The following is a 24,543-nucleotide window of genomic DNA, read 5'->3' as shown; positions in this document are numbered from 1 at the left end:
TGTTCAGGTACTTAGTTATCCCATATCAGGTGGAAGTAGGATTATTGAAAGAAGAGTATCAATGGAGAAATTAGATTTTTACTGTTGTCGTTTTGGTGTGTAAGGATGGAGGATTCCGCCAAGTTATTGCAGTAAGAATGGGAAAATTTGGGCAGATTTTAGATGTGTTTTACAAGTTAAATCAACAAGATTTGACAGAAGGTTAGATGTGGATAGTGAAAGAGGAGTTTTGCAAAGATGTTTCAGGTATTGGGCTTATTGAGTCTCACAATATATTTCTTGAATTAAGTCATGATAGATTTCTTCCCATCCTCACTGCCAATACAACCACAACCTCAGGGTTGGAGACGGAAAAAACTACAAAACAGGTTTAATAGACCCATATCATGGGTCAGTGAGGACTTAATCATTGTTTATAACATTTTCTTTGGGCATATGGATTTAAATAACCAACTTAGAAGTAATATTTTAAATATAATTTATCTATAATTTCAAATTAGCTCCATGAAGGAAACATTACTCTTGCCTCGAATTTGTGTTTTCCAGGCCTGTCAGAGAGTTCTCTATGCCTAGAGGAGCAAACACTTTTTGCTACTGCATGAAAGCAAATGTGATTGTTACTGGAGGTAAGACCACAGTTCACGTTTTAGAGACCTTATTCTTTGAAAACAGTGCTCACCTTGATTAACATTGATTGAAATAAGGCTACATAATTCACTACAGGTGCAAAGCTATTGCCAGTTGCCATCCAATCAATTCCAACTTTTGGTAATCTAATGTTTGTCAGAGTGGAACTCTATTCCTAAAGGATTTCTAGTAGCTGATTTAAAAAATAATAATAATCACCAGGCCTTTCTTTGAGGCACCTCGAACTTTCAGGGAGCATGTTAATCAACTAAACAGCCCAGAGATTCTGGCAAAAACCTTAGGGAATTCAAATATTGGATAAAGTTAAATCTGTCTGTACTTTTCTTTAGGCTTTCTTGATTTGATGACACTCTTAGAAAAGCCTTCCTCACTCCAAAAATATATGAAACAATTTTCTTGTATTTTACTCTACTGTTTCGATATTTCATTTTATTTTTAGATAATTAATCCATATAAAGCTAGTTTATATGTGTGCAAGCATGAGTTCCTAATCTGAGTTTGTGTGTTGGCTTTAAAATTGTCTTAGAATCTCTTGAAATTATGGGATGTGTGTGTGTGTGTGTGTGTCCACATGTGTTCAGGAAAGAAAGCCCAAATAGGTCCATGGATAATAGCCAATAGCTGAGAGCTAACAAAGAAGAAGGCCAAGTATAGAACTTTGAAGAATACCAACAATGGAAGGATAATGTCTCACACTCACTGCAACAGTGTACACTCCTAATCATAACAACTCTATTGGATAGAATAAAACTGTCCCTATGGGTTTCACAGACTGCAAACCTTTATGGCAGTAGAACGTCTCATCTTTCTCCCACGGAGCATGTTCTAAATGCTGACCTTGCAGTTAGTGGACCAACACTCTGATTTTTTAAAAAACATTTTATTAGGGGCTCATACAACTCTTATCACAATCCATGCATATATATACATCAATTGTATAAAGCACATCTGTACAATCTTTGCCCTAATCATTTTCTTTTTTTTCCTTTTCTTTTTTTACATTTTATTAGGGACTCATACAACTCTTATCACAATCCATACATATACATACATCAATTGTATAAAGCGCATCCGCACATTCCCTGCCCCAATCATTCTCAAAGCATTTGCTCTCCACTTAAGCCCTTTGCATCAGGTCCTCTTTTTTTTTTCCCTCCCTCCCTCCCTCCCTCATGTGTCCTTGGTAATTTATACATAGTTATTTTGTCATATCTTGCCTTATCTGGAGTCTCCCTTACCCCCCTTCTCTGTCGTCCATCTCCCAGGGAGGAGGTCACATGTGGATCCTTGTAATCAGTTCCCCTTTTCCAACCCACTCACCCTCCACTCTCCCAACATCACCCCTCACACCCTTGGTCCTGAAAGTATCATCCACCCTGGATTCCCTGTGCCTCCAGCCTCCATATGCACCATTGTACAATTCTGATTTTATGTGGTGAATAAAAGACTGATGGTTTGAATCCACTAAGCTAATCCATGAGACAAAGACTTGATGATCTGCTACTTGGAAAACCCTACTCATACTCAATAACTTTAGGGAAAAATTTTAACCAGTAAAGATTGAAGTTATCAAGGATATGATTTTACTTGGATCTGTAATTGTACCATTGCTGCCACCATCAGTTTCCAAATATTTTTTCTCTTGAAATCTTTGATATCAGCTCTCCTACCCTATCCACCAGGAATCCTTTATATATATATTCTCCTATCTTATACCATCCAATGTATCCATTCACCTACAATTGTTAAAACATAAGGCATAATAGTATTGGGAGAAAACATTAAAGAACCAGAGGATAGTTATGTGTTTCATCAGTGCTTTACAACACCCTGGATTTATCATCCCTTCTGTCCAATTATCTTAAAGCTGGGTTTTGGGTCTCCACTACACACACGCTCCTTCACATCAATTTAGTTGCTTGTGTTTGAACTTATGATACCTCTTCCTGTTGACACCTCATGATCACACAGACTGCTGTTCTTTCATGTGGGCTTTGTTGCTTCCCTCCTAGATGGCTACTTGTTTAACTTCAAGCCTTTAAGACCCTAGGTGCTATATATTTTAATAGCCAGGATCCATCAACTTTCTTCACCACATTTGCTAAAGGTCTTGAAAGCAAAGATATCGATTCAAAGACTAAGGTGCACCTGAACCAAGCCATCATGTTTACAATCATTTCAAATCATGTAAAAGCTGGCCAATGTATAAGGACCCCAAAATTAATGTTTTTGAATGATGGTATTAGGGAGAAATATTAAATATACCATGGAATACCAGAGTGCAAATAAATCTGTGTCAGAAGAAGTACAGCCAGATTGGTCATCAGGAGGATGGAGGGGCTTTGTCTCATGTAATTGTGTGTGAAAAGGAGTGTTCAGTGCTTGGAGAAAGAACACATGCTTGGTCAAGCAGAGGATCAGCAAAAAATGATGCAATGAATTGACACAATGGTGGTAACAATAATCTCAAACATAGTAACAATTTTTTGGCAATGGGCCAGGCAGTGTTTTATGTGTGTGTGTGTGTGTGTGTGTGTGTGTATAATTTTAGTGGGGGCTCTTACAGCTCTTATAACAATCCATATATCAATTGCATCAAGCACATTTGTACTTATAGTACCATCATCACTTTCAAAACATTTTATTTCTACTTGAGCCTTTGGTATTAGCTCCTCTTTTTTACCCTCCTCCCTGTCCCACCGTCCCACCCTCATGAACCTTTATAAATTATAAATTGCTATTATTTTCATATCTCATACCATCCACTATCTCTCTTCATCCATGTTGCTATTGTTCAACCCCCCTGGGGGAGTGGATATTATACGCTGATCATTGCAATTGGTTCCCCCTTTCTCCTTTCTGTCCTCACAGTTCCCCTACCCTCATGGCATCACTACTCCCATTACTGTTCCTGAGGGGGTTATATGTCCTGCATTCCATGTGGTGAGAGTGCTTATGTATACCATGGTACATGCTCTGGTCTAGCTAGGTTTGTAAGGTAGAACTGAGCATTAAAAAGGTTGGGGGGGGAAACATTAAAGAACTAATGGAAAGTTGTATGCTTTGTTAGTAATATACTGCAACCTGGCGGACTCCTCCCTTCTTTATGACCCTTCTGTAAGAGGATGTCCAATTGTCTACAGATAGGCTTTGGATCTCCATTCCAACCCTCCTTGTTGCATCAATATGATTGCTTGTTTGGAGTCTTCCGATACCTGATCCTGTGAACACTTTGTGATCAGACAGGCTGGTGTGCTTCTTCCATGTGGGCTTAGTTGCTTCCATGCTAGATAACTCCTTGTTTAACTTCAAGTCTTTAAGACCCTAAATGCTACATCTTCTAATAGCCAAGCACCATCACCTTTCTTCACCACATTTGCTTATGCACCCATTTTGTCTTCAGCAATAGTGTCAGGAGGGTGAGCATCAAAGAATGCCAGGTTATTTTTTTTAAATGTTCTTACATTGAAGGAGTACTTGAGCAGAGGCCCAATATTTGTGTGTTACCTTAATATATAATATATAAAAGCATGAACATACACCTACAGTCATATCATTATATATTAATATATTTACATATATACATGCCTATATTTATATCTATAAATTTCTTTTGCCTCCTAGTTCTTCTTTCTATTTCCTTTTACTTTCCTCCTGTACCACTATTATGTTGAAGTTTCATTCAACTGTCAGTAATTCCTCTTAGTCAATATTGCACTTGAGCAAACCCCACCAGGCATTCTATGCCCTCCTCACCAACAATTTTAGAACTCCTGTTGTTCCCTTGTCCCTGAGTATTTTTTGGCTCCCCTTTCACTTGCCCTCCCATCCTCCTCTCCCATATTTTGTTCTATTGTACAGAAAGTCCCTATGTGTGGAGGCAACTTAAAGCCATTTAACAACAGCAACATAGAAAACATGCTTCTACAATCAGAATTTTGGTTGTTTCCATGTTTTTGCTATTATGAAATTGCTGTGATAAACAGAGGTGTACATATGCCTGTTCACCTTGTATTTTTTTATTATGGGGGGAGATATGCTCAAAAGACAGATTGATTGATCAAAAGTTACTTGCATTTGTTTAAGGATGTGCCATACTGTTTTTCATAGTGGTTGTAAATTCTACAGTCCCACCAGCAATGTGAAAGTATTCTGATCTCTGCACATCCTCTCCAGCATTTATTATTTTCTGTTTTATTGAATTTTGCTAAAAATTGCAGTGTGGTATTCATTTTTTAATGTATTTCTCTTAATAAACTCAAACATTTCTTCACATCATTGTTTGCCACACAAATGTCATGTTTGGTATTTTGTCTATTCCTATCTTGTGCCCATTTTTTATTGGGTTATTATATTTTTCTTTTTAAGATGTTATAGTTTTCTGTAGATTTGGAGGAACAGCCCTTTGTCTGATATATCATTACTAAATACTTTTCCCAATCTATATGTTCTCTTTTAACTCCTTTGATACTAAATATAGTATTTTTAAAAGGTCTCAGACTTTTTGGTCTTCTATTATTATTCTTAGGTTCCACAAGTTGGTTCTGACCCATAGGGACTCTATACACAACAGAACAAAACACATCCTGGCCCAGAACCATTCTCACAATTGTTCCTATCCTTGATCCCATTGGTGCAGTCACTGTGTCAATCATCTCCTTGAGGACCTTCCTCTTTTTCACTTTCCCGATACTTTACCAAGCATGAGATCCATCTCCAGATCTGGTCTCTCCTGACAACATGTCCACATTATAGAAGACAAAGGCTCACCATCCTTGTGTCTAAGGAACACTCTGGCCATACTTCACCAGCACCACAATTTAAATTAATTGATTCTTTTTCGGTTATTCATATTCAATGTTCAATTTTCACATGCCTTTGAGACAATTGAAAATACCATGGCTTGGATTAGGTGTACCTTAGTCCTCATAGTAACATCTTTGCTTCTCAATACTAAATGAGGTCTTGTGCAGCAGATTCACCTAATGCAGTTTGTCTTTTGTTCTCTTGACTGCTGCTTTCATAAGCATTGTTTGTGGATCCAAGCAAGACACAATCCTTGAGAACTTCAATCTTTTCTCCCTTTATCATGATGTTACTGGTCCAGTTGTGAGGATTTTGATCTTCATCACATTGAATTACAGTCCAAACTGAAGGCTGTCTTCAATAGTACGGCTATTTTCCATTGTGTTTGATAATGTGTTTATGCCCTGTATTCGGATTCTTAAGTTTGTGCCTATGTTGTTGATGATTATCTTTATGGATGTGTGATTTATATTTAGGTCTTTGATACATCTTGAGTATGGTTTTGTACGTGGTATAAGGTATGGGTCCTTTTTATTATTTTGCAGATGAAGATTGTTTTGAAATCATCATTTCTTGAAAAGGTTATCTCTTTCCCACTTATTGTATTTTATACCTTTATCAAGGATTAGGTGTCTTTAGGTACTTGATTGTATTTCTGGCTTCTCGGTTCTAATCCACTGGCCTTCATATTTATTGTTGTACCAGTACCAGTACCCGTTTGTCTTGATTACCACAGTACTTAAAGCCTGGGAGTAAAAGGCTTCCAACTTTGTTTTTCAACAGTGGTTTTTGTTTTTTTTAATCCTACATTTCTTTTCTTTCCATATAAAGTTTGTGATTAGTTTTACCAGTTTTTTTACAGAATTACAGTGGAATTTGTAAAGTAATTATGGTAATACTGTGGTAATACTGACATTTTCACAATGGGTTGTTTGTCTCTCCAGCAACATTGGAGCTTATTCCATTTGTTTAAATTTACTTTTGGTTACTTGTATGAGTGTTTTGTAGTTTTCCTTGTATAAGTCTTTTGTTTCTTTGGTAAGATTTCTTCCTAGATATTTCATCTTTTGATTATTTATAGTAAAATATATTGTTCTTTTAATATATTTTTGGTATCATCATATTTAATATATAAGAATCCAACTAATTTCTATACCTATATCTAATAGCTTGCCATGCTGAAAAATTATTCAACTAGTTCCAAAGTGTTTTTAATTGAATCTTTGGGGGTTTCTATATATAGATTATATCATCTGAGGAAAAAAAGAGACTTTCATTTCTTCTGTGCCTATCTGGATACCTTTAATATCTTTGTGATATCTTATAGCTCTAGCTAAAACTTCCAGGATTATATAAATAAGGGTAGTGATAAAGGGCCATATGGTCTAGTTCCCATTCAAAGGAGGCATGTTTTCAATTTCTCTCCATTAAACGAGATGGTAGCTGTTGGTTTCACATATATGGTTTTTATTACATTGAGAAATTTCCCTTTTATTCCTATTGCATTGAGTGTTTTTATCAGAAATGGATGCTGAATTTTGTCTAATGCTCCTTTTGCATCAATTTATATAATCATATGCCTCATCTTTATTTTGCTTATGTGGTGAATTACCTCAGTTGTTTTTCTAATATTAAACAATCCCTGCATATGTGAGGTTTTTAACTGCTTTATTTTGTTGTTATTTTTGTTGTTTTTGTTCTCTTTGTTTTTAATGTTTTTCTGTATATGAAATCCTGGATAGGTAGAGCTATAAAGTCAGTAGCTGGATTAATGTCTGTTTGACAGTATGTGGAAAGAGGTTGGGGGGAATGAAGAGCTAATAGTGATGAGTACAAGATGGAAGAATATGTTCTAAAACTAATTGGTGATGATTGTAAAACTCTTCTTAATGTGGTTAAACTATTGAATTGTATAATGTGTGAATTATACTACACAGCCACAGTTACATAGACCAATGAAACCAGACAGAAAACCCAGAGATGAAAGCATTGGCCTACAGACAACTGATTTTCAACAAAGGGCCAATAAATAGTAAACGAATTGATTCTTTTTCAATAACCATTGCTAGAAAAATTGGATATCCATCTGAAGAAGAATGAAATGGGACCCATACCTCATCCTATGCACAAAAGGAACTCAAGGTGGACCAGAGAACTAAATGTAAAACCCAAAGCTATCAGGATCATCAATGATAAAATTGGGACAAGTCTACGAGCCCTAGTGCAGGGCATACACGGGCTACCAGATATAACAAAGGAAGCACACACACACAGTGGAAAACAAAATAGATGAATGGAACCTATTAAAAATAAAACACTTATGCACATCAAATGATTTCATCAAAAGAGTAAAACAAGAGCCCACAGAATATGAAAATATATTAAGCAATGACACAATGGACAAAGGATTAATTTGTAAAATCAAAAGAATACTGCAATCCCACAACAAGAAAAAACAAATAACCCCTTTAAAAACTGGACAAATGACCTGAATATACAATTCACAAAGGATGACAACTTAATGGCTAACAAGCACATAAGGAAATCCTCTCATTCACTAGCCACCTGGGAAATGCAAATCAAAACAACAATGATATACTAGCTAAAACCCACAACCCTGACTCTATTCTTTTAAAAAAAAGAGAACGACAAATGCTCAAGAGGGTGTGGAGAGATTGGAACTCTTAGATACCACTGGAGGACTTGTAAATTCATACAACCATTGTGCAAAGCAATATGGTGATTCCTAAAACTGCTGGCACTAGAAATACCATTGCTAGACTCATAACCCAGAGAGAGAGAGTGAGAGAGAGATCACGAACAGATGTATGTTCTCCCATATTCACTGCAGCACTGTTCACAACAGCAAGAAGTTGGAAACAGCCCAAACCTCCATTAGTAGACTAGATAAAACAAAAACAAAAAACATTGGCATATACTCACAATGGAATACTAGGCATCCCTAAAAAAGAGTGATGAAATCATGATATATCTCATGACATGGACGGATCTGGAAACCATTATGCTGTTCAATCACAAAGGACAAATACTGTACGAGTTCACTGCTATAGGGGTGAGCACCAAGATCAGAACAGGCTGAGGTTTCAGGCTGTCCAGTTTGTTGGCCAGGTCAGCCAGGTAGCTCAGTAGAAAGCCCGACATGTCGTCAGGAACCATGCACCATCCTCTCTATGTGCATATCTTGAAGGTCACTTTGGTAGAGGGCTCCTCACATCAGCTGGGATCAGATTTTTGAGGGGAAGGAAAGGATGACTGTTTAGTGGCTGTCACGCAGAGGTGTGTTGAGGTGTCCCCTGGACTGGCAAACATTCCTACCGGCATGATAGGGATGTTGATGGGAAAATCAAATCAGGAGAAAGAGCATACATGTTGTAGAGAAGACAAGCGCATGTCTGTTGGAAGAAAAAGGGAGAGAACCAGCTTCCTACCAGGGGAAAAATGACTAACGATACTTTCAAGTAGCCCTGATGGTGTAGTGATTATGAGTTGGGCAGCTAACTACAAGGTCAGCAGTTCAAAATCACCAAAATGCTCTGTGGGAGAGCCATTCTATAGGGTCTTTCTACTCCCATAAAGAGTTATAGTCTTGAAAACCCACAAGGCAGTTTGACCCTGCCCAGTAGGATCGCTATGAATGGAAATCAATTATTTGGTAGTGAATTTGAATCAGGAAGTATGCCTGGTACTGTGCTCCTAATAGGCCACACTGGTCTGAGTATACACCTAGGCACCCAGGCCATGTGCTATAGAATATTGGGACACTCAATCCTGGAACTTCAAGGGTTGAAGGTTGAAACTCAACATGTTTCAAAGGCCATACACAAGGGATGCAATGTGGAAATCCCACTAGGTGTATCTCAGACATGCCTGTGACCTGAGAACTTAAGATTAAAATTTCATGGTGTGTGAAGAAGCGAGACTCGGCTATATCAAGAGTATTGAACTGTTGTTAGGTAAACTAACATTTACTTACTGCTTCAATGCCCTACTTGCTTTGTTAAAATATGTATTGTTCTGGCTGACATATGTATGATATTGACATTGATTATTATTTTAAGTTTTGCCTGACCATCAACTCCCATTTTTTGTGCAAATAGTGTCCAATCACATAAGGATTTATTCTGTCCTAGTCAATAATATATGTTTTGGGATTTGTAGTTCGCCTAAACTTGTTTAAACTCCCTTCCTCAAAAGTTTTAAAAATTAGTGTCATGGGCTAATCAATGACACTGTAAACTCATACTCCAGGAAGATGATCAATAAAATTCTCTACCACAAAATAACAAATATTCAGGAATAGATTTTGGCTTCACACTTAACCCTAATTCCAATCTTGAAAAATTGGTGTTTACAACATGACCCTGCTTGATACTTTCCCTCATGAAGGAAACACAGATGATATGAGAGCTATAGCAAAATGTGGTGAAGGAATTAGATGGCGCCCAGCTATCAGAAAGAATAGTGTCTCTGGGATCTTAAAGGCTTGTTTCCAAACAAGAAGCTATCTAAATGAAATGTCAGCTAAGTCCACATGGAAAAAGCACACCAACATCCATGATCCAAGATTGTAAATTATATAGTCCAAATCTAAAAGAGGGAATATCAGAGATTAAATCATGAAATTCTGGTGTGAAGAAAGCTATGGGTGACAATGAAAGTCCAAAATACATTTGTAGAATCTACACAAGTGAAAGCCTCAGGTGCTTTATCTCTAGTTTTAATTGAATAACATGCTTTTCAGACAGAGTGTGTTGAAAATATAATTTAGAGTACTCTTTTTAATCACTCTTGTATTATAATTGTGTATTAGTTTAGATAATGTTAGCTGCTGCATAAAATAAATCCCCACATTTAAAATGGCTCAAATGCAATAGAACTTTATGTCTTCTTATGATGTGAAACTACAAATTCAATTCTTAAATTGCTGGCAAAGAGCCAGTAATCAGTCTAGCTGTATACTCAGACAAAGAGGATATGGGTTTGTGTAAGACTGTGTGTTTAAATGAAAAGATTTGGTTTGTTAGGTTGGTGAAACTGTGCGCAAGTTTTATCTTTCTTAATTTATTATTGTAATTTTTGCATAATTTTAGTATGTGAAAAGAGAGGGACAGCTGCTTAAATACTATTTGGAAGCAAATGCAGTATTAGAAGTAAAACATTGCAGCAAGAATGAAAAGTATTGAATCAATAAACATTCTCATGAAGTTATTTATGAGAATTCACATTTGTATTTGTAAAAAGAATGGTAATAAAACAGCTCTTAACCTCCCTGGTGGTAATCATGAGTCTGGCTCAGGATACATGTTACCAGTCAGAAGCAGTAACTGTGAGTCACACTCGGGATTACACTGCAGAGAAGTCCCTTATCTGCTCCCAGGTTCAGCAGTGTCCTCTGCTGTGATCACTGAGCGATCTGACTTCCTCATACCTGGAATCTCTACTAGAAAGATTAAAATGAGTAATTCCTTAAGAATTACAGGCCTACAATATAACACCACAAATTTTATGCAAAACAATGTACCGCATTGGGTACAAAATTACTGACATAATTAGACCCCCAAGGAAGTTAACAAGTAAAACCAGGTTCAAAATGAGTTATCATTTATCAAATCAGTCATAAAATTCAGCCTAGAAAAGACTAACGGTGATTGGATATTAAAAGAAAACACTATGGCGAGGTGATGGCTTGTATCCACGAAGGAAGGTCATAATCTTTCCATGTCTACCTTTTAGGAGATGACAAAGTCCTTCGGCTGTGGCATCCCAATATAAGCACAAAGCCAGTAGGGAAACTTGTTGGACACATGTTCAGTATCACAGAGATTGTAACAAATGAAAAGGATCAACATGTCATCAGCCTTTCTTCTGCCAAGGTAACTAAAAGAAAACAAACAAATGATGTTTCCCCTTAGAATTAACCCCTGGAAAACCTGGAGCATGCACAATTTTTAAAAATCATCTTATTGGGGGCTCGTACAACTGTGATCCATCCCTTGCGTCAAGCACATTTGTACATATGTAGCTATCATCATTCTCAAAACATTTTCTTTCTGCTTGAGCCTTTGGTATCAGTTTCTCATTTTCCTCTCCCTCAAGAACCCTTGATAATTTAGAAATTATTATTATTTGTTCATGTCTTACATTGTCCGATGTCTCCCTTCACCTACTTATCTGTTGTCCGTCCCCCAGATAAGGGGTTATATGTAGATCATTGTGATGGGTGCACTCTTCCTCCACCTCCGCCCCCTTACCCTCCTGGTATCTCTACTCTCCTTATTGGTCCTGAGGGGTTTATGTATCCTGGATTCCACGTGTTTCCAACTCTTAACTGTACCTGTGTATATCCCCTAGTCTAGCCAGATTTGCAAGATAAAATTGCAACCATAATAGTGGGAGGTAAGAAGCATTAAAGAACTAGAGGAAAGTTGTGTTTCCTCGGTGCTATACTGCACCCTGACTGGCACATCTCCTCCCCTAGGCCCTTCTGTAAGCGGATCTCAAGTTGCCTATAGATGGGTTTGGGGCTGCACTCTACACTCCCCCTCATTCACAATGAGATGATTTTTTGTTTTTTGATGCCTGATACCTGATACCTTTGACACCTCATGATCACACAGGCTGGAGTGCTGCTTCCTTGTGGGCTTAGTTACTTCTGAACTAGATGGTTGCTTTTTTACCTTCAAGCCTTTGAGACCCCAGATGTCATATCTTTTGATAGCCGGGCACCATCAGCTTTCTTCACCACATTTGCTTATGCACCCATTTGTCTTCAGCAATCATATTGGGGAGGTGAGCACACAATGATAGGATTTTTTTGTTCTTTGATGCCTGATAACTGATCCCTTCGGTGCCTTGTAATCACTCAGGCTGGTGTGCTACTTCCATGGGTGCTTTGTTGCTTCTGACCTAGATGGCTGCTTGTTTACCTTCAAGCCTTTAAGACCCCAGATACTATTTGTATGAAAAATCTTTAAATATTTATCAGGTCAAACTGTTTAGACCTCTAGCCTCCTTGTTGAGTTTCTTTCCCTTTGATCTATCTTTCTCAGAGAGCGGTGTATTGAAGTCACCCACTATAATTGTTGAGACTGTGATTTCTGTTTTCCTCTTTTGGAGTGTTTGGTTGACGTATTCAGCGGGTCTCTCATTTGGGGAATATGTGCTTACAATGCTTAGTGGTTATTTGTCTACCATCCCCTTGAGCATTATATAGTGTCCCTCATCTCTTTTTATGGTTTGCACTTTGAGGTCAGTTTTATCAGAGATTCAGATTGCAAGCCCTGTTTTTTGGTGTTTTTTTTTTAAATTGTTTGCTTGGTATACCTTTCCCCAAACTTTGATTCTCAGCCTAATTTTGTCTGTAGCATTGAGCTGTGTCTCCTGTAGGCAGCAGATTGATGGATTGTATTTTCTGAGCCATTCTGCTAGCCTCAATCTTTTAATGCCTGAGTTCAAGCCATTGATATTCAGTGTTATTATCTGCATCTGCGGACTATGATGTCATCTTATACCTTTTGTGTTGGGTGTTTTCCTACCTTCTTTTCTTATTAGTGTGTTGTGCGTGAGTGTGTGTGTGTGTGTGTGTGTGTGTGTGCATCATTCTTGACTTCTTTCCATCCTTAAGCCAATGCTATCTTGGGGTCTGTTTTCTCTTTGTTTCCCTCTGGGTGAGTTTATTCTATGTGGTGGTCTCTTATTTATACTTGGAGAGTGTTGTTCTTCTGCCCATTCTGGGTCAGTAATGATCTTATTTAGGGCTGAGTTTCTTATAAAGTATTCTTTGAGTTTTTCCTTGTCTGGGAAGACTCTTATTTCTCAATCTATCTTGATCGATAATATGACTAAGTATTCTTGGGTTTGCATTATTTTCCTTCAATTTTTGGACTATGTTACTCCACTCTCTCCTCTTCTTCATAGTTTCTGCTGATAGGTCTGAGCATATTCTTATTTGGAAACCTTTATATGTGATTGCTTGTTTTTCCCTAGCTGTTCTCATGATTTTCTCCTTTTCCCCAAAGTTGGATAGTTTAACTGTTATGTGCTTTGGTGACTTCTTCTGATTCAGACCAACTGGTGTTTTTTCCAGCCTCCTAAATGGTTGCCTGGTTTTCATTCATTACACTGTGGAAGTTTTCCTCCAAGAATTCTCTCACTGTTCTTGCAGGTGACTTCTTTGTTGTGACTTCTTCTGGTAATTCTAATGTTGTTCCTCTTCATAGCTTCCTACATAAGTCTTAGGTTTTCTTCAGCTTCTCTGGAGCTCTTATTAGATTTTTCATCATGTTTGTTAAAGTTTGCTTGGCTGTCCTCCAAGTCACTGCTGCAGTTCTCCACTTTCTCCAGTCAATCCTCGAAGTCTGTGGGTCTGCTACTGTTTTTTTATATCCTCCCTATGATGTATGGACTTTATCTCCTCTATCATTTCTTCCTTATTCTGTATTTTATCCCTCATATCCTATATGACTCCAAGCAGCATCCTGAAAATTTCTCTCTGTGGCAGGTCAATGTCTGCTTCTTCTATGCACATCTTTAGGTTCAGAGCATCTTCTGCCATTGCTTTTTGTTTTTCTGTTTTTTCTTTTTTTTCATTGAGGTCATTGGGGCTGCTGGCTGTTTGCATTGTGTTTTAGAGAAGCCAGATGCCATTTTCCATGGAATCGAAAAGCACTAGCTCTCTCTGGGAGACTTGTAGGAATGCTTCTTCGACCTGCTGACAGATAATTAAACTATGGAATTAGCCTACCTCTTTATTCTACAGTAGCTTCCCTTACAGGGGAGTTCCCCCAGAGGCTGGTGGGTTGCTTGCTTTGGTGTAGAACACCGCAAGTGATGGGCAGAATTACCCTGGCCAGGTAGATCACCGTGGAGGTTGGGCAGAGGTTCCTGAAGCAGCATGGGACATTGGCAAATTTTGGCCGAGCTGCTTTAGGCTGTTGTGTTAGGAAGGTGAGCATCATGGAATGATAGTTTAATAGAACAAAGTATTCTGACATTGAGGGAGTACTTGAGTAGAGGCCCAATGTCCATCTGCTACCTTAATACTAAACCTATAAATATATGAACATAGATCTATTTCCACATCATCATATATAAATATATTTACATACGGACATGTCTTTATTTAGACCTCTATATATACCCTTTGCCTCCTAGCTCTTTCCTCTATTTCCTTTTACTTTCCTTTTGTCCCACGATCATGTTCAGCCTTCATTGAGTTTCAATAATTCCTCTTGGTTACATTACCCTTGATCAAGCCCTACCAGGCCTCCTACATCCTTTTCACCACCGATTTGGATCACTTGTTGTTCCCTTGTCCCTGGGTTTGTTAACACCACTTCCTTTCCCCCCACATCTCCCTTTCCCATGCACTCCTGGAACTGTCGGTCCTGTTGTTTTCTCCTCCAGATTTTCCATCTAGCCGATCTTATTTAGCTAGAAGAGCGATGTACTAAGATGCACAAAAACAAGATAGAGCAAAACCAAGCAACAAAATTAAACAAAACAACAACAAAAAGCCAATGTCAAAAAAAAAAAACACAAGAAAAAAAGCTTGTAGTTAGTTCATGGGCTGCTTGTTGGCCTTTAGGAGTATTTTCCGGTTGAGTCTATGGGGTGCGAAGCCATGACCCCAAAGTCTATTTTTAGTATTCCCTAGGGACTTCATTCCTCTATTTCCCTTGCTGTTCTGCTGCATGCCCTTAGTGTTTTGCCTCGGTGTCATGGGATGAGATCGGGTGCAATTCTCACACTTTCTCCAGTGTTTTCCCCTGTAGGGCTACTGGTCAGTGAGGGATGTCGTGTCTCATACTGGCGCCGGACATATAGTCTTCTCGGTAGATTGACTGCTCTGAGCTGGAATCTCATCATAAAGGCTTAGTGGGCCAGGATGTGCTCCACTCTCTTTTCCTCCCCATTCATTTGTTCCCATGTGCTCTGATCAGATATTTCCCTCCTTCTGAGCTGCAGATTCAGTGCAGTCCTCTGAAATACATTCTTCTTGGAGGAGGGGCAGGTGGCCACGTAGTTGGGATTTTAGCCTGCCCCTCAGATCACTACACTGGTTCCCTACTCCATGCCAGCATGTTGCATTCACATCTTAGATAGCTCCCATACCTTAAGTGATCTCCTCATGGAGGGGAGCATCAAGCAGGGCTAAGTCATAAGGACTAATTGTTCTTAGTGTGAGGCCAAAATCCATTCATGCGTCTATGTTTTACCTTAGAGACATCAGTCTCATTTTATGTTAGAGAACATTATCAATCATCTCCCTGGGGCATACACTAAGTTTATTGATAGTGTCATTAAGTTAAGCCAATGGTTTGGGATTTAAAATAGTTAAGAAAAGGAGATTAAACAAGTATAAACTAGTTATTAACTGCAACACAGAAATTATTGACTTGTACAGATTAAACTCTTAAGTGACTGGACACTATTTACCCAAATAATGGAGTCTGGCAATAAGGCAAAATTTTCCCTTTTATTTATTTATTTATCTATTTATTGATTTATTTAATCATTTTCTTGGGGGCACAAACAATTAAGGCAAATTTTTTAAAAATATTAATTTATAGTGGAAGAATCAGTCCTACCACATATATTTTAATAAATCAAGGAAGACATTAAAATAGTAAGAATATGGTAGTCCTTGACCACCATTCACTAATCATCAGCCTAAAGGCAAGCAATCTGAATCAAAATCCAACCATCACCAGTTTCTTCTCACATTATGAAGTTTCAGCCATAAGTCCAAGGGCTACAAGTGAGTTTGAGGTAGATTTTAGGTCATTTGATGTGGTTTTCACATCAAGTTCCTTCTGGTGTGGCCTATGAGGGAAGTTATGCACCTTAAAAGAACAGGGTCTAAAGTCCCAGGAGCTTATACCCTATGGCCTGGGAAAGCATGGGCTAGATGCAAGCTAGTCAAAAGTGTCTAATTAGGTGGACATCCCCAGACAGCAGAGTCACAGGGAAGAGATGAGACAGTCATAGTGTAGTATAGCACCAATGAAACATACAACTTTCCTCTAGTTCTCTAATTCTCTGTCCCCCCCCCCCATCATGTCTCCAATTCTACCCTACAAATCCGGCTAGACTAGAGCATATACATGGGTTCAGATATTAGCTGGAAACACAGGCAATCCAGGACAGATAAACCACTCAGGACCAATAGTGAGAGTAACCAAACCAGGAGGGGAAGAGGGAGGTGGGGGGAGAAAGGAGGAACCAGTCACAATGATATAGACTTAACCCCCTCCCAAAGGGACACACAACAGAAAAGCAGGTTCAGGAAGACATCAGGCAGTGTAAGACATGAAAAAAAATAATAATTTATAAATTATTGAGGGTTCATGAAGGAGAGAGGGGGAGGGAAGGAGGGGAATAAATGAAGAGCTGATAAAAAAAGGCTCAAGAAAATGTTTTGAAAATGATGATGGCAACATATGTACAGTGAATGTATGTATGGGTTGCTTTAAGAGCTGTACAAGCCCCTAATAAAATGAATTTTTTAACTGCTAGGAATTGTGCTGATCAAGACATAGCTGTAAGAGCCTTCAATAAAATGATTTGTAAGTGTCTAATTAGGAATATATTACCAGGCATATTCTCCCCTTGTGTTCTATAAGTATTGTTACACATTTTCCCTGGTGGGAAGTTGATCCTCCCTGTTTTCCTAACAATAGAAATATACTTGCCTTCTCCAAGACACACACTAAATGTACTGGGTTTTACCATAAACTCACTAGCAGCCCTCAAACTCAAGGTTGAAACTCCTTGGTGTGAGAATTACCAGCAAATGACTGCTACACCAAGGGTATAGGTTTGGTGGTTGTTGAGCTTCAGTTTGTATCTCTTGCCTTGAGTGTGTCCAATGAATGGCGACCCAGAACTGCCATATACTTACCATTTGAATGCCTTCCTTGCTTTCTTATGACACATATTGATCTAGTAGACATGGTTTTCCCTTTGTGAGTGAATGCTGTTGGTTGCTGTTTTATTACCAACCTCCAAAGTTTATGTAGGTAATGTCTAGCCACTTAAGAGTTGACGCTGTACAAGTCAACAATTCATGTATTGCAGCTGGAAACCCATCCATATTTACATACATACCTTTTCTCAACAGTGATTTAAATACTATACTATTATAGTATAGTATTAGTGACACCATCAATAGAAATACCTTATGCACCACGGGGATGATTGATAATATTGTCTAACATATATTGATAATAGTGTCTCTAAAGTGAACCAGAGACATATATAAACCATAGATACCTAAATGAAGTTTTGCCTTGCATTTAATTCCAGCCCTAATCTAAGAACAATTAATTCTTATGTCATGGCCCTCCTTGATGCTCACCCTCATGAAGAGATCATTGAAAATATAACAAAGTGCAGTGAACAAACCAGTTGATTTCTGACTATCAAAAAGAGTAGTGTACGGGGCCTTAAAAGTTTGTCTTCAAACACAACCATCTAATAATTAGAGTGAAGTGTCAACTATGTCCTCAAGGAGAAGCATACTAGTCTGTGTGATCCAAGGATTATAAATAGTAAAATCCAAATGAGGGAATGGTATCATTCTGAGCACCTGGTTTGCAGAAGGCTGTGGATAACAGTGGGAGCCAAAATCTATTTGCAAGCTCGACACATGAATTAAGTCACTGGGAAGGTCTCCTCTGACCTCACTTGAGGGATGTGAATAGCCTGGTTATTATCATCAGAGAGAGAGAGCATTTAAGAATCAATTATGGCAGATCATTTTCATTGAATTCCCTCTGACCATAGTCCAGGGACATGAATAAATTTGCTACCAGGCAGAATGTATTGGAAAGTGTATTATTGTGGATGCAGTTAGGGTAAAATTTAACCTTATTCTTTGAGCTCCCTTTTAACCTATTTTAAATATGTTCTAGATTTAATATTTTCTACTTTTTTTTAAATTGTTGTTTTTCTCTCTTTTAGTGAATCAATATGGTTTTTTTGAGTTGATTTTGCTTTGTTTTCTGTATGTGCCATACAGGATAGGCAAATCTATAGAGAGTGACTGGATTATTGATGGTTTTTTGAGTGTATGGCAGGTACGGATATAGCAAATTGATATCAATGATTGCAAGAAAGAAGAATAAATTCTAAAATCGATCGTGGTGATTATTGTACAACTCATTTTAATATGATTGAACTATTGAATGGTATGATATGTGGACTATATGCCAATAAATTGTAAAAACAAAGATATTAATTAAATAAAGAAAAAATAAATGTAGCATATAACACAAAATTATCTTTCTCTGCTCCTTATTGCATTTCAATTTGGAACATAGATGAAATAAAATATATACCTTAACTGCTAAAGAAAAAGTGGTGTATTAAAGCCTCTTCTTATTATTGTAGAGTTGTCTGTTTCTCACTTCAATTTTTTAAGACTTTGATGAGTATATTTTGAAGCTCTTTTGTTGTATTTATAGAAATTTATTATCTTATTATTGTCTATAAGATAATATGTAATAAATAAAGATTTATTATTATGTATAAACATAAATAAATAGTATATATCTTATTGTTTAGTTAACCCTTTAATCGTTATATAATTCCCATGTCTTTTATGCTTCATTTTTCCTTAAAGTCAATTTTATCAGAGATTAATATTGCCACCCCTAGGTTTGTGCTTTTTATTAATTGGGATTTATTACATATATCAGATCCTTCCATAGTTTAATCACGTCCAGTAGAATTGTACAATTGCAACTATGATCAGGTTCCAAACATTCTTTTTCTACCTGGGATCCTTGACATATCTGTTATACCACCACCACCTCTATACCCCCCTCCTCCCAGAAGCATTATTCTGCTTGATGTTTCCACAGGTTCATCAGTCCTGGGTTTCATTTACCGAAATATGGGGAAACGTATACCACAGCTTCAAGATGGTGACCTCCAATTATATAACACCTCTGAAATATACCCTAATTTGTACAAATAAAAAACAAACAAACAAAGCCAAAAATGCAGAAAATTTTGGAAACCAGATCAGGTCCAGTTTGCAATATAAAGGGGGAGTTACTAATAGTTTTAACTGTTCAAGTCAGATTGATGCCACTGATCTTCTATCCTCATCTCTCCAAAGCATTCTGTTTAGTAGCCACTTTCCTCCCATCCTTCAATTATAGTTAGAGGGAGTTTTATGGAGGCTTATTACCTATGTAATTCCACAAATGAATCTTGGGCTCCCACGGTCATCCTTAGCCTTCTGCATACCTGATTTTGCCATTTAGGCTCTGATATTAATCTCTCCTTCAATTTTGGATTATATGGATGATAATCCTTCAGTGACTGATGATAGTGTGCTTCTTCCATGTGGACTTAGTTGACATCTCATTTCGATGGTTGCTTGTTTGAAGACAAGACTTTATTTCTGATACCTAGACACATCTAAATTCTTTGCCACATTTTGCTATAGCACCTGTTTCTTCTGTGTCCCCTTCCTGAGGGCAAGTATCAATTAGGGCCATATTGTAAGAACTAATTTTTCCTAAATTGGAGCTAGGATTTAGTGCAAACCCAAAGCCCATTTCTGAATTCACATACATATTTTTTCCTTTGAATTTATTCTTACTTAGGAGTTAAAACATATGTCATATCATTTCATATTTCAGTCATGTCAAGCAGAATTGTACAATTGCTTCCATTGTCAGTTTCCAACCATACTGTTCCTTCCTGGACTCCTTGACATCATCTCTCTTTTATCTCCCCCACCCCCCCCTTTCCTCCCCCGACCCTGCCCTTGTTCTATTTGCTGTCTCTACAGGCTCATCAATGGGTGTTTCATTTACAAAACAAAACAAAAACCAACAGAAAAACAAATAACATAACTTCAATTGTGTGTTCCCCGTTGACATAGTGCCTCTGAGATACATCCGAAAGTGAACAAATATAAACTAATTAAAACAGAATGTCTGTCATGGGTTTACAGGATAATACATACCTTAATACAGCACATAGGGTGTTGATGTAGCAAAACCTTGTTTGTGTGCCTCCCAACCGCTCACCACTCTTGGTACAGCTGTCTTGCACTTCCTCCAACACCAAGTATTTTCCAACAAGTCCTCAGGTTACAAATATTTCTGAGACAGAGTCCAGTCACCCAGTGGAGTTCCCACATGGGATCTCACTGATTCAGCCTATGGAACACGCTGTGCTCCCTGAAGATCCAGTATTCAGTGTCCCTGCATTCCACAGTACCTTCTCTGGGTCCCAGGATATCCCAGACACCTGAGTTCAATGAGGCCCGTTTGTTACATGTCACCAAAGACATTCCCATGTAGTGTCACCAGAAGAATCCTCAGTCATTCTCCACCCCCACAACCTGGATGCCAGTCCTCCCTCTTTCCCTACCAACAGACATGCATCTTTGTTATCCCAGACATTTCCACTCCCTTTCCCATTTCCTGTGTTCTCTCCCACCAGAATCTCTCACCCCCCCTGATAGGACCATCTGTCTCTCTGGGGGGACCTCGTCACCTACTTGCATGGCAGACAATACTCGTTTCCCCTCCCTTGACTACATAGTGCCAGCTGACTTGAGGCTTCCTTCAGCCAACTGACCTACAAAATACTTACCTAGAGTGGATGGTGCACAGTTCATTGGCACTGGCCAGACTCAGTATCAGGCTGTCTGTTCCCCACCCCCCACCCATCCCAGCCAGGAAACTGGATGTCCTACTAGCCTGAGCTTGTGTCCTTCTGCTGTTTGTTCCTACAGCAGTGGACTCATGGAGTATTTGTCCTTTTGTGACTAACTTCCCTCAGCATAATGCCCTCCATATCCCTCCATGTCCTGACATGTTTCACAGTTTCATCACTGTTCTTTAGGGATGCATAAAATTACATTGTATATATATATATATATATACCAGAGTTGTTTTTATCCAATCTTCTACTAAAGGGAAATGGGCTGGTTCCAGCTTCTTGCTATTGTGAACATACTACAATGAACATGGGGGAGCAAACATCTGTTATGGTTCTGTTTCTTATAATGTTTGGGTATATGCCCAGTGATGGTATTGCTGGATCACATGGTAGTTCAATCGCCATCTGTTTTAGATATCGCCATATCGCTTCCTGCAGTGGCTGTACGTATCTACAAGTCCACCTCGAGTGGATAAGTCTTCCAATCTCACCATACCCTCTCCAACATTTGTTGCTCTCATTGTTTTAATTGGCTACTGTTATGGGTGTTATATTGTATCCTATAGTTGTTTTCATTTGCATTTCCTGGATGGCTAGTGACCAGGAGCATGTCCTCATGTGTTTATTAGCCATCTGAGTGTCATCCTTTGTGAATCATCTGTTCAGGTCCTTTGTCCAAATAGCCTTCTCAGAGTGTTATTAGTTTTTTTTTCTTATTGTAGGCTTGTAAAATTCTGTAGATTTTCATAACTAGTCCTTTGTTGTTATAATATTACTAAATACCTGTCCCAGTCTGTGGGCTCTTTGCCTAATTGTACTCACTTGATAGCTTGCCATTGTCTGATGGTGTTGGCTAGGACTTTACGCATAATGTTGAATAAGAGTGGGGATGAGGGAGATCTTGGTCAGATTCCCTTATCAGTGGAAATGGTTACAGCTTTTCTCCATTGCGTGTAATATTGGCTATTGGGTTTTCATATAGGGACTTAAATGTATTGAGAATTTTCTCTTCTAATTCTATCTTCTTGAGAGCTTTTATTAGGAAGTGGTGTTGGATGTTATCAAATGCTTTTCTGCAACAATCAATAGGATCATATGGTTCTGATAAATTTTATTGTTAATGTAGTGGATTATGTTCATTTTAAAATATTGAACCATTCTTGCATCACTGGTATGAATCCCACTTGGTCATGATGTATTATTTCTTTTAATATGTTGCTGCATTTTATTGACCAATATTTTGTTGAGGATTTCTGCATCTATGTTCATGAGGGATATCAGTCTGCAATTCTCTACCCATGTGGGGTCTTTGCCCAGTTTAGCTATCAGAGTTATGCTGATATCATAGAATGAGCTTGGAACTTTGCCGTCCTTTTCTACATTCTGGAAGAGTTTGTGTATGATTGATGTTAGCTCTTCTCTGAGTACTCAGTAGAATCATTCTGAGTCCATCTTGGCTGAGGCTTTTTTTAGTTGGGAGTTTCTTAATGACCTTATCTATTTCTTCTTTTGCTATGGGTCTGTTCTAGTCCTTAATGTCCATAAGTATTAATTTGGAGAGAGAGTGATTTCCAAGTATTCATCCATGTCCTCTAAATTATTGAATTTGTTGGGATACGCTATTTTGTAGGACTGCGTTATTTATCTTTCTCTTTCATGAGGGTCTGCTGTAACTTCCACTGTTTTATCTCTAATTATAGATATTGACACCTATTCCTTCATTTCCTTTGTTAAGTGTACTGGCGGTTTCTTGATTTTGCTGATCCTTTCAAAGAACCTGCCTGTGTTAAGGCAGGATTCTCTAGAAATACAAAAGTAGGAGATAGATATATATAAAACAAGAAGGAATATAACAGTTCATTAGTCCACACAGCAGGACAGAGGGCTCAGTTAAGTTGTTTCGTGGAAAAGTAAACATATTGGAAGTCCTTCAACTCATACCAGCTGCTGGTTCAAGGTCAAGGAATCAGACAGCAGAATCTGCCCTCAGGCAAGACAAGCAGGGGCCTCAGTAGGTAGCAGAAGGCAGGGTGGGCCAGCAAGAGTCAGTAGCTATGGTCTCATAAGGACCAGTACAGGGGAACACTGCCTCTGTGAGTTTCTGAGACTGTAACTCCCACACAATGGCTGCTGGTTTCAAACTGTTAACCTTGTGGATCATCCCAAAGTGTAACCATGGCCCCAGCAGGGCTCCTATTAGAAGGATAAAACAGACCATATCAAATAAATTATCTTCTAATGAGTCTTTAACGCATTGTCTTTATTGCATATGTCTTATAACATAGGCTCCATTCATTAGCAGATAATATATATATATATATATATATATATATATATATATATATATATATATATATATATACACACACATACATCCTTTCACTGTGGAAGGAGCGTTGGTGGCACAGTGATCATAGTGCTCAAATGACAACAGAAATGTCTACAACTTGAATGCACCGCTATTCCGTGGGAGACAAATAAAGCAGTTGGTCTCTGTAAAGACTCACAGACCTGGAAACCCCACAGGGCAGTTACACTCTGTTTCACATGGTGATGCATGAGTCAAAAGCAACTTGACTACAAGGGGTCTGGTCTGGTTTTCTCTGCAGCATACAAAATAAAAACATACATAATGTTTAAACTATAACACATATTGATTAGCTATTTAGCATCAATAAGATACAAAAAGAACTTTGGAATTATTTTATACCTTTATTCTAGAAAACCTAATTACCATTAAAATGGGATTTGTTTAAAAATTCTGAGTTTTCATTTAAGCATTTTGCTCTTTCTCATATTTCTTTCAATATAACCTTGGCTTTTAAAATTTTATCAACTGGTTTGGAAAAACCATAATATTTCTATTTAACAGATTCATAATTGATATAAATATAATTTAAATTTCTGGTTAGGGGTGGAAATATTTCTTCAGGCATTTTCAGGTGAATATCTTTGGCTTCTTAACCATTCCTTGGCAACAAAGAGAAGTTGTCTGTTCTTCTTATTTTGATCGGGATCCACCCAATTCTTGATAACCATGGTAAGGCAGAAAGCTATTTTCTTTGTCTTTAAAAAAAAATCTTTTTTTTTTTAATTTGAGGGAAATTTTTAACAGTCTTTTCTGGAGATAGATGGCTTCAGAGTCTGGGAGGAGGTAGAATTTGTCTTATCTTGAACTCTCCCTATTGGCTTATAATAAAAGAAAGAAATTAGTCATCCGAATCATTTAAGTATGTTTATATTTCATAAATATTTTGAAAGATAAAAGTTAACCAACTTCTTCCACTTTTAATATTCCTTTGGTACATAATTTTATTTGGTTCTTTATCACAACCAGTAAATACCAAAACCCATTAGCCATTTTATTTATGTTTTTCCTCC

The 24,543-nt window shown here is 37.9% G+C and overlaps 1 protein-coding gene across 1 annotated transcript in view; it reads left to right on the top strand.

Moving 5' to 3' along the window:
* WDR64 (WD repeat domain 64) overlaps window positions 1-24,543 on the top strand; it is a 275,642-nt gene that overhangs the window by 103,282 nt on the left and 147,817 nt on the right. Inside the window, exons 9-10 of the mRNA XM_075554137.1 lie at window positions 547-626; window positions 11,209-11,348. Of these exons, the coding sequence (XP_075410252.1) occupies window positions 547-626; window positions 11,209-11,348 (220 nt within the window). The remainder of the gene's footprint in view (window positions 1-546; window positions 627-11,208; window positions 11,349-24,543) is intronic.

The sequence above is a fragment of the Tenrec ecaudatus genome, chromosome 7, assembly GCF_050624435.1.
Source record: "Tenrec ecaudatus isolate mTenEca1 chromosome 7, mTenEca1.hap1, whole genome shotgun sequence".
NCBI classification, from domain to species: Eukaryota; Metazoa; Chordata; class Mammalia; order Afrosoricida; family Tenrecidae; genus Tenrec; species Tenrec ecaudatus.
Note: the sequence above shows the minus strand (reverse complement) of the source record. Positions and strands in the feature narration are given on the sequence as shown.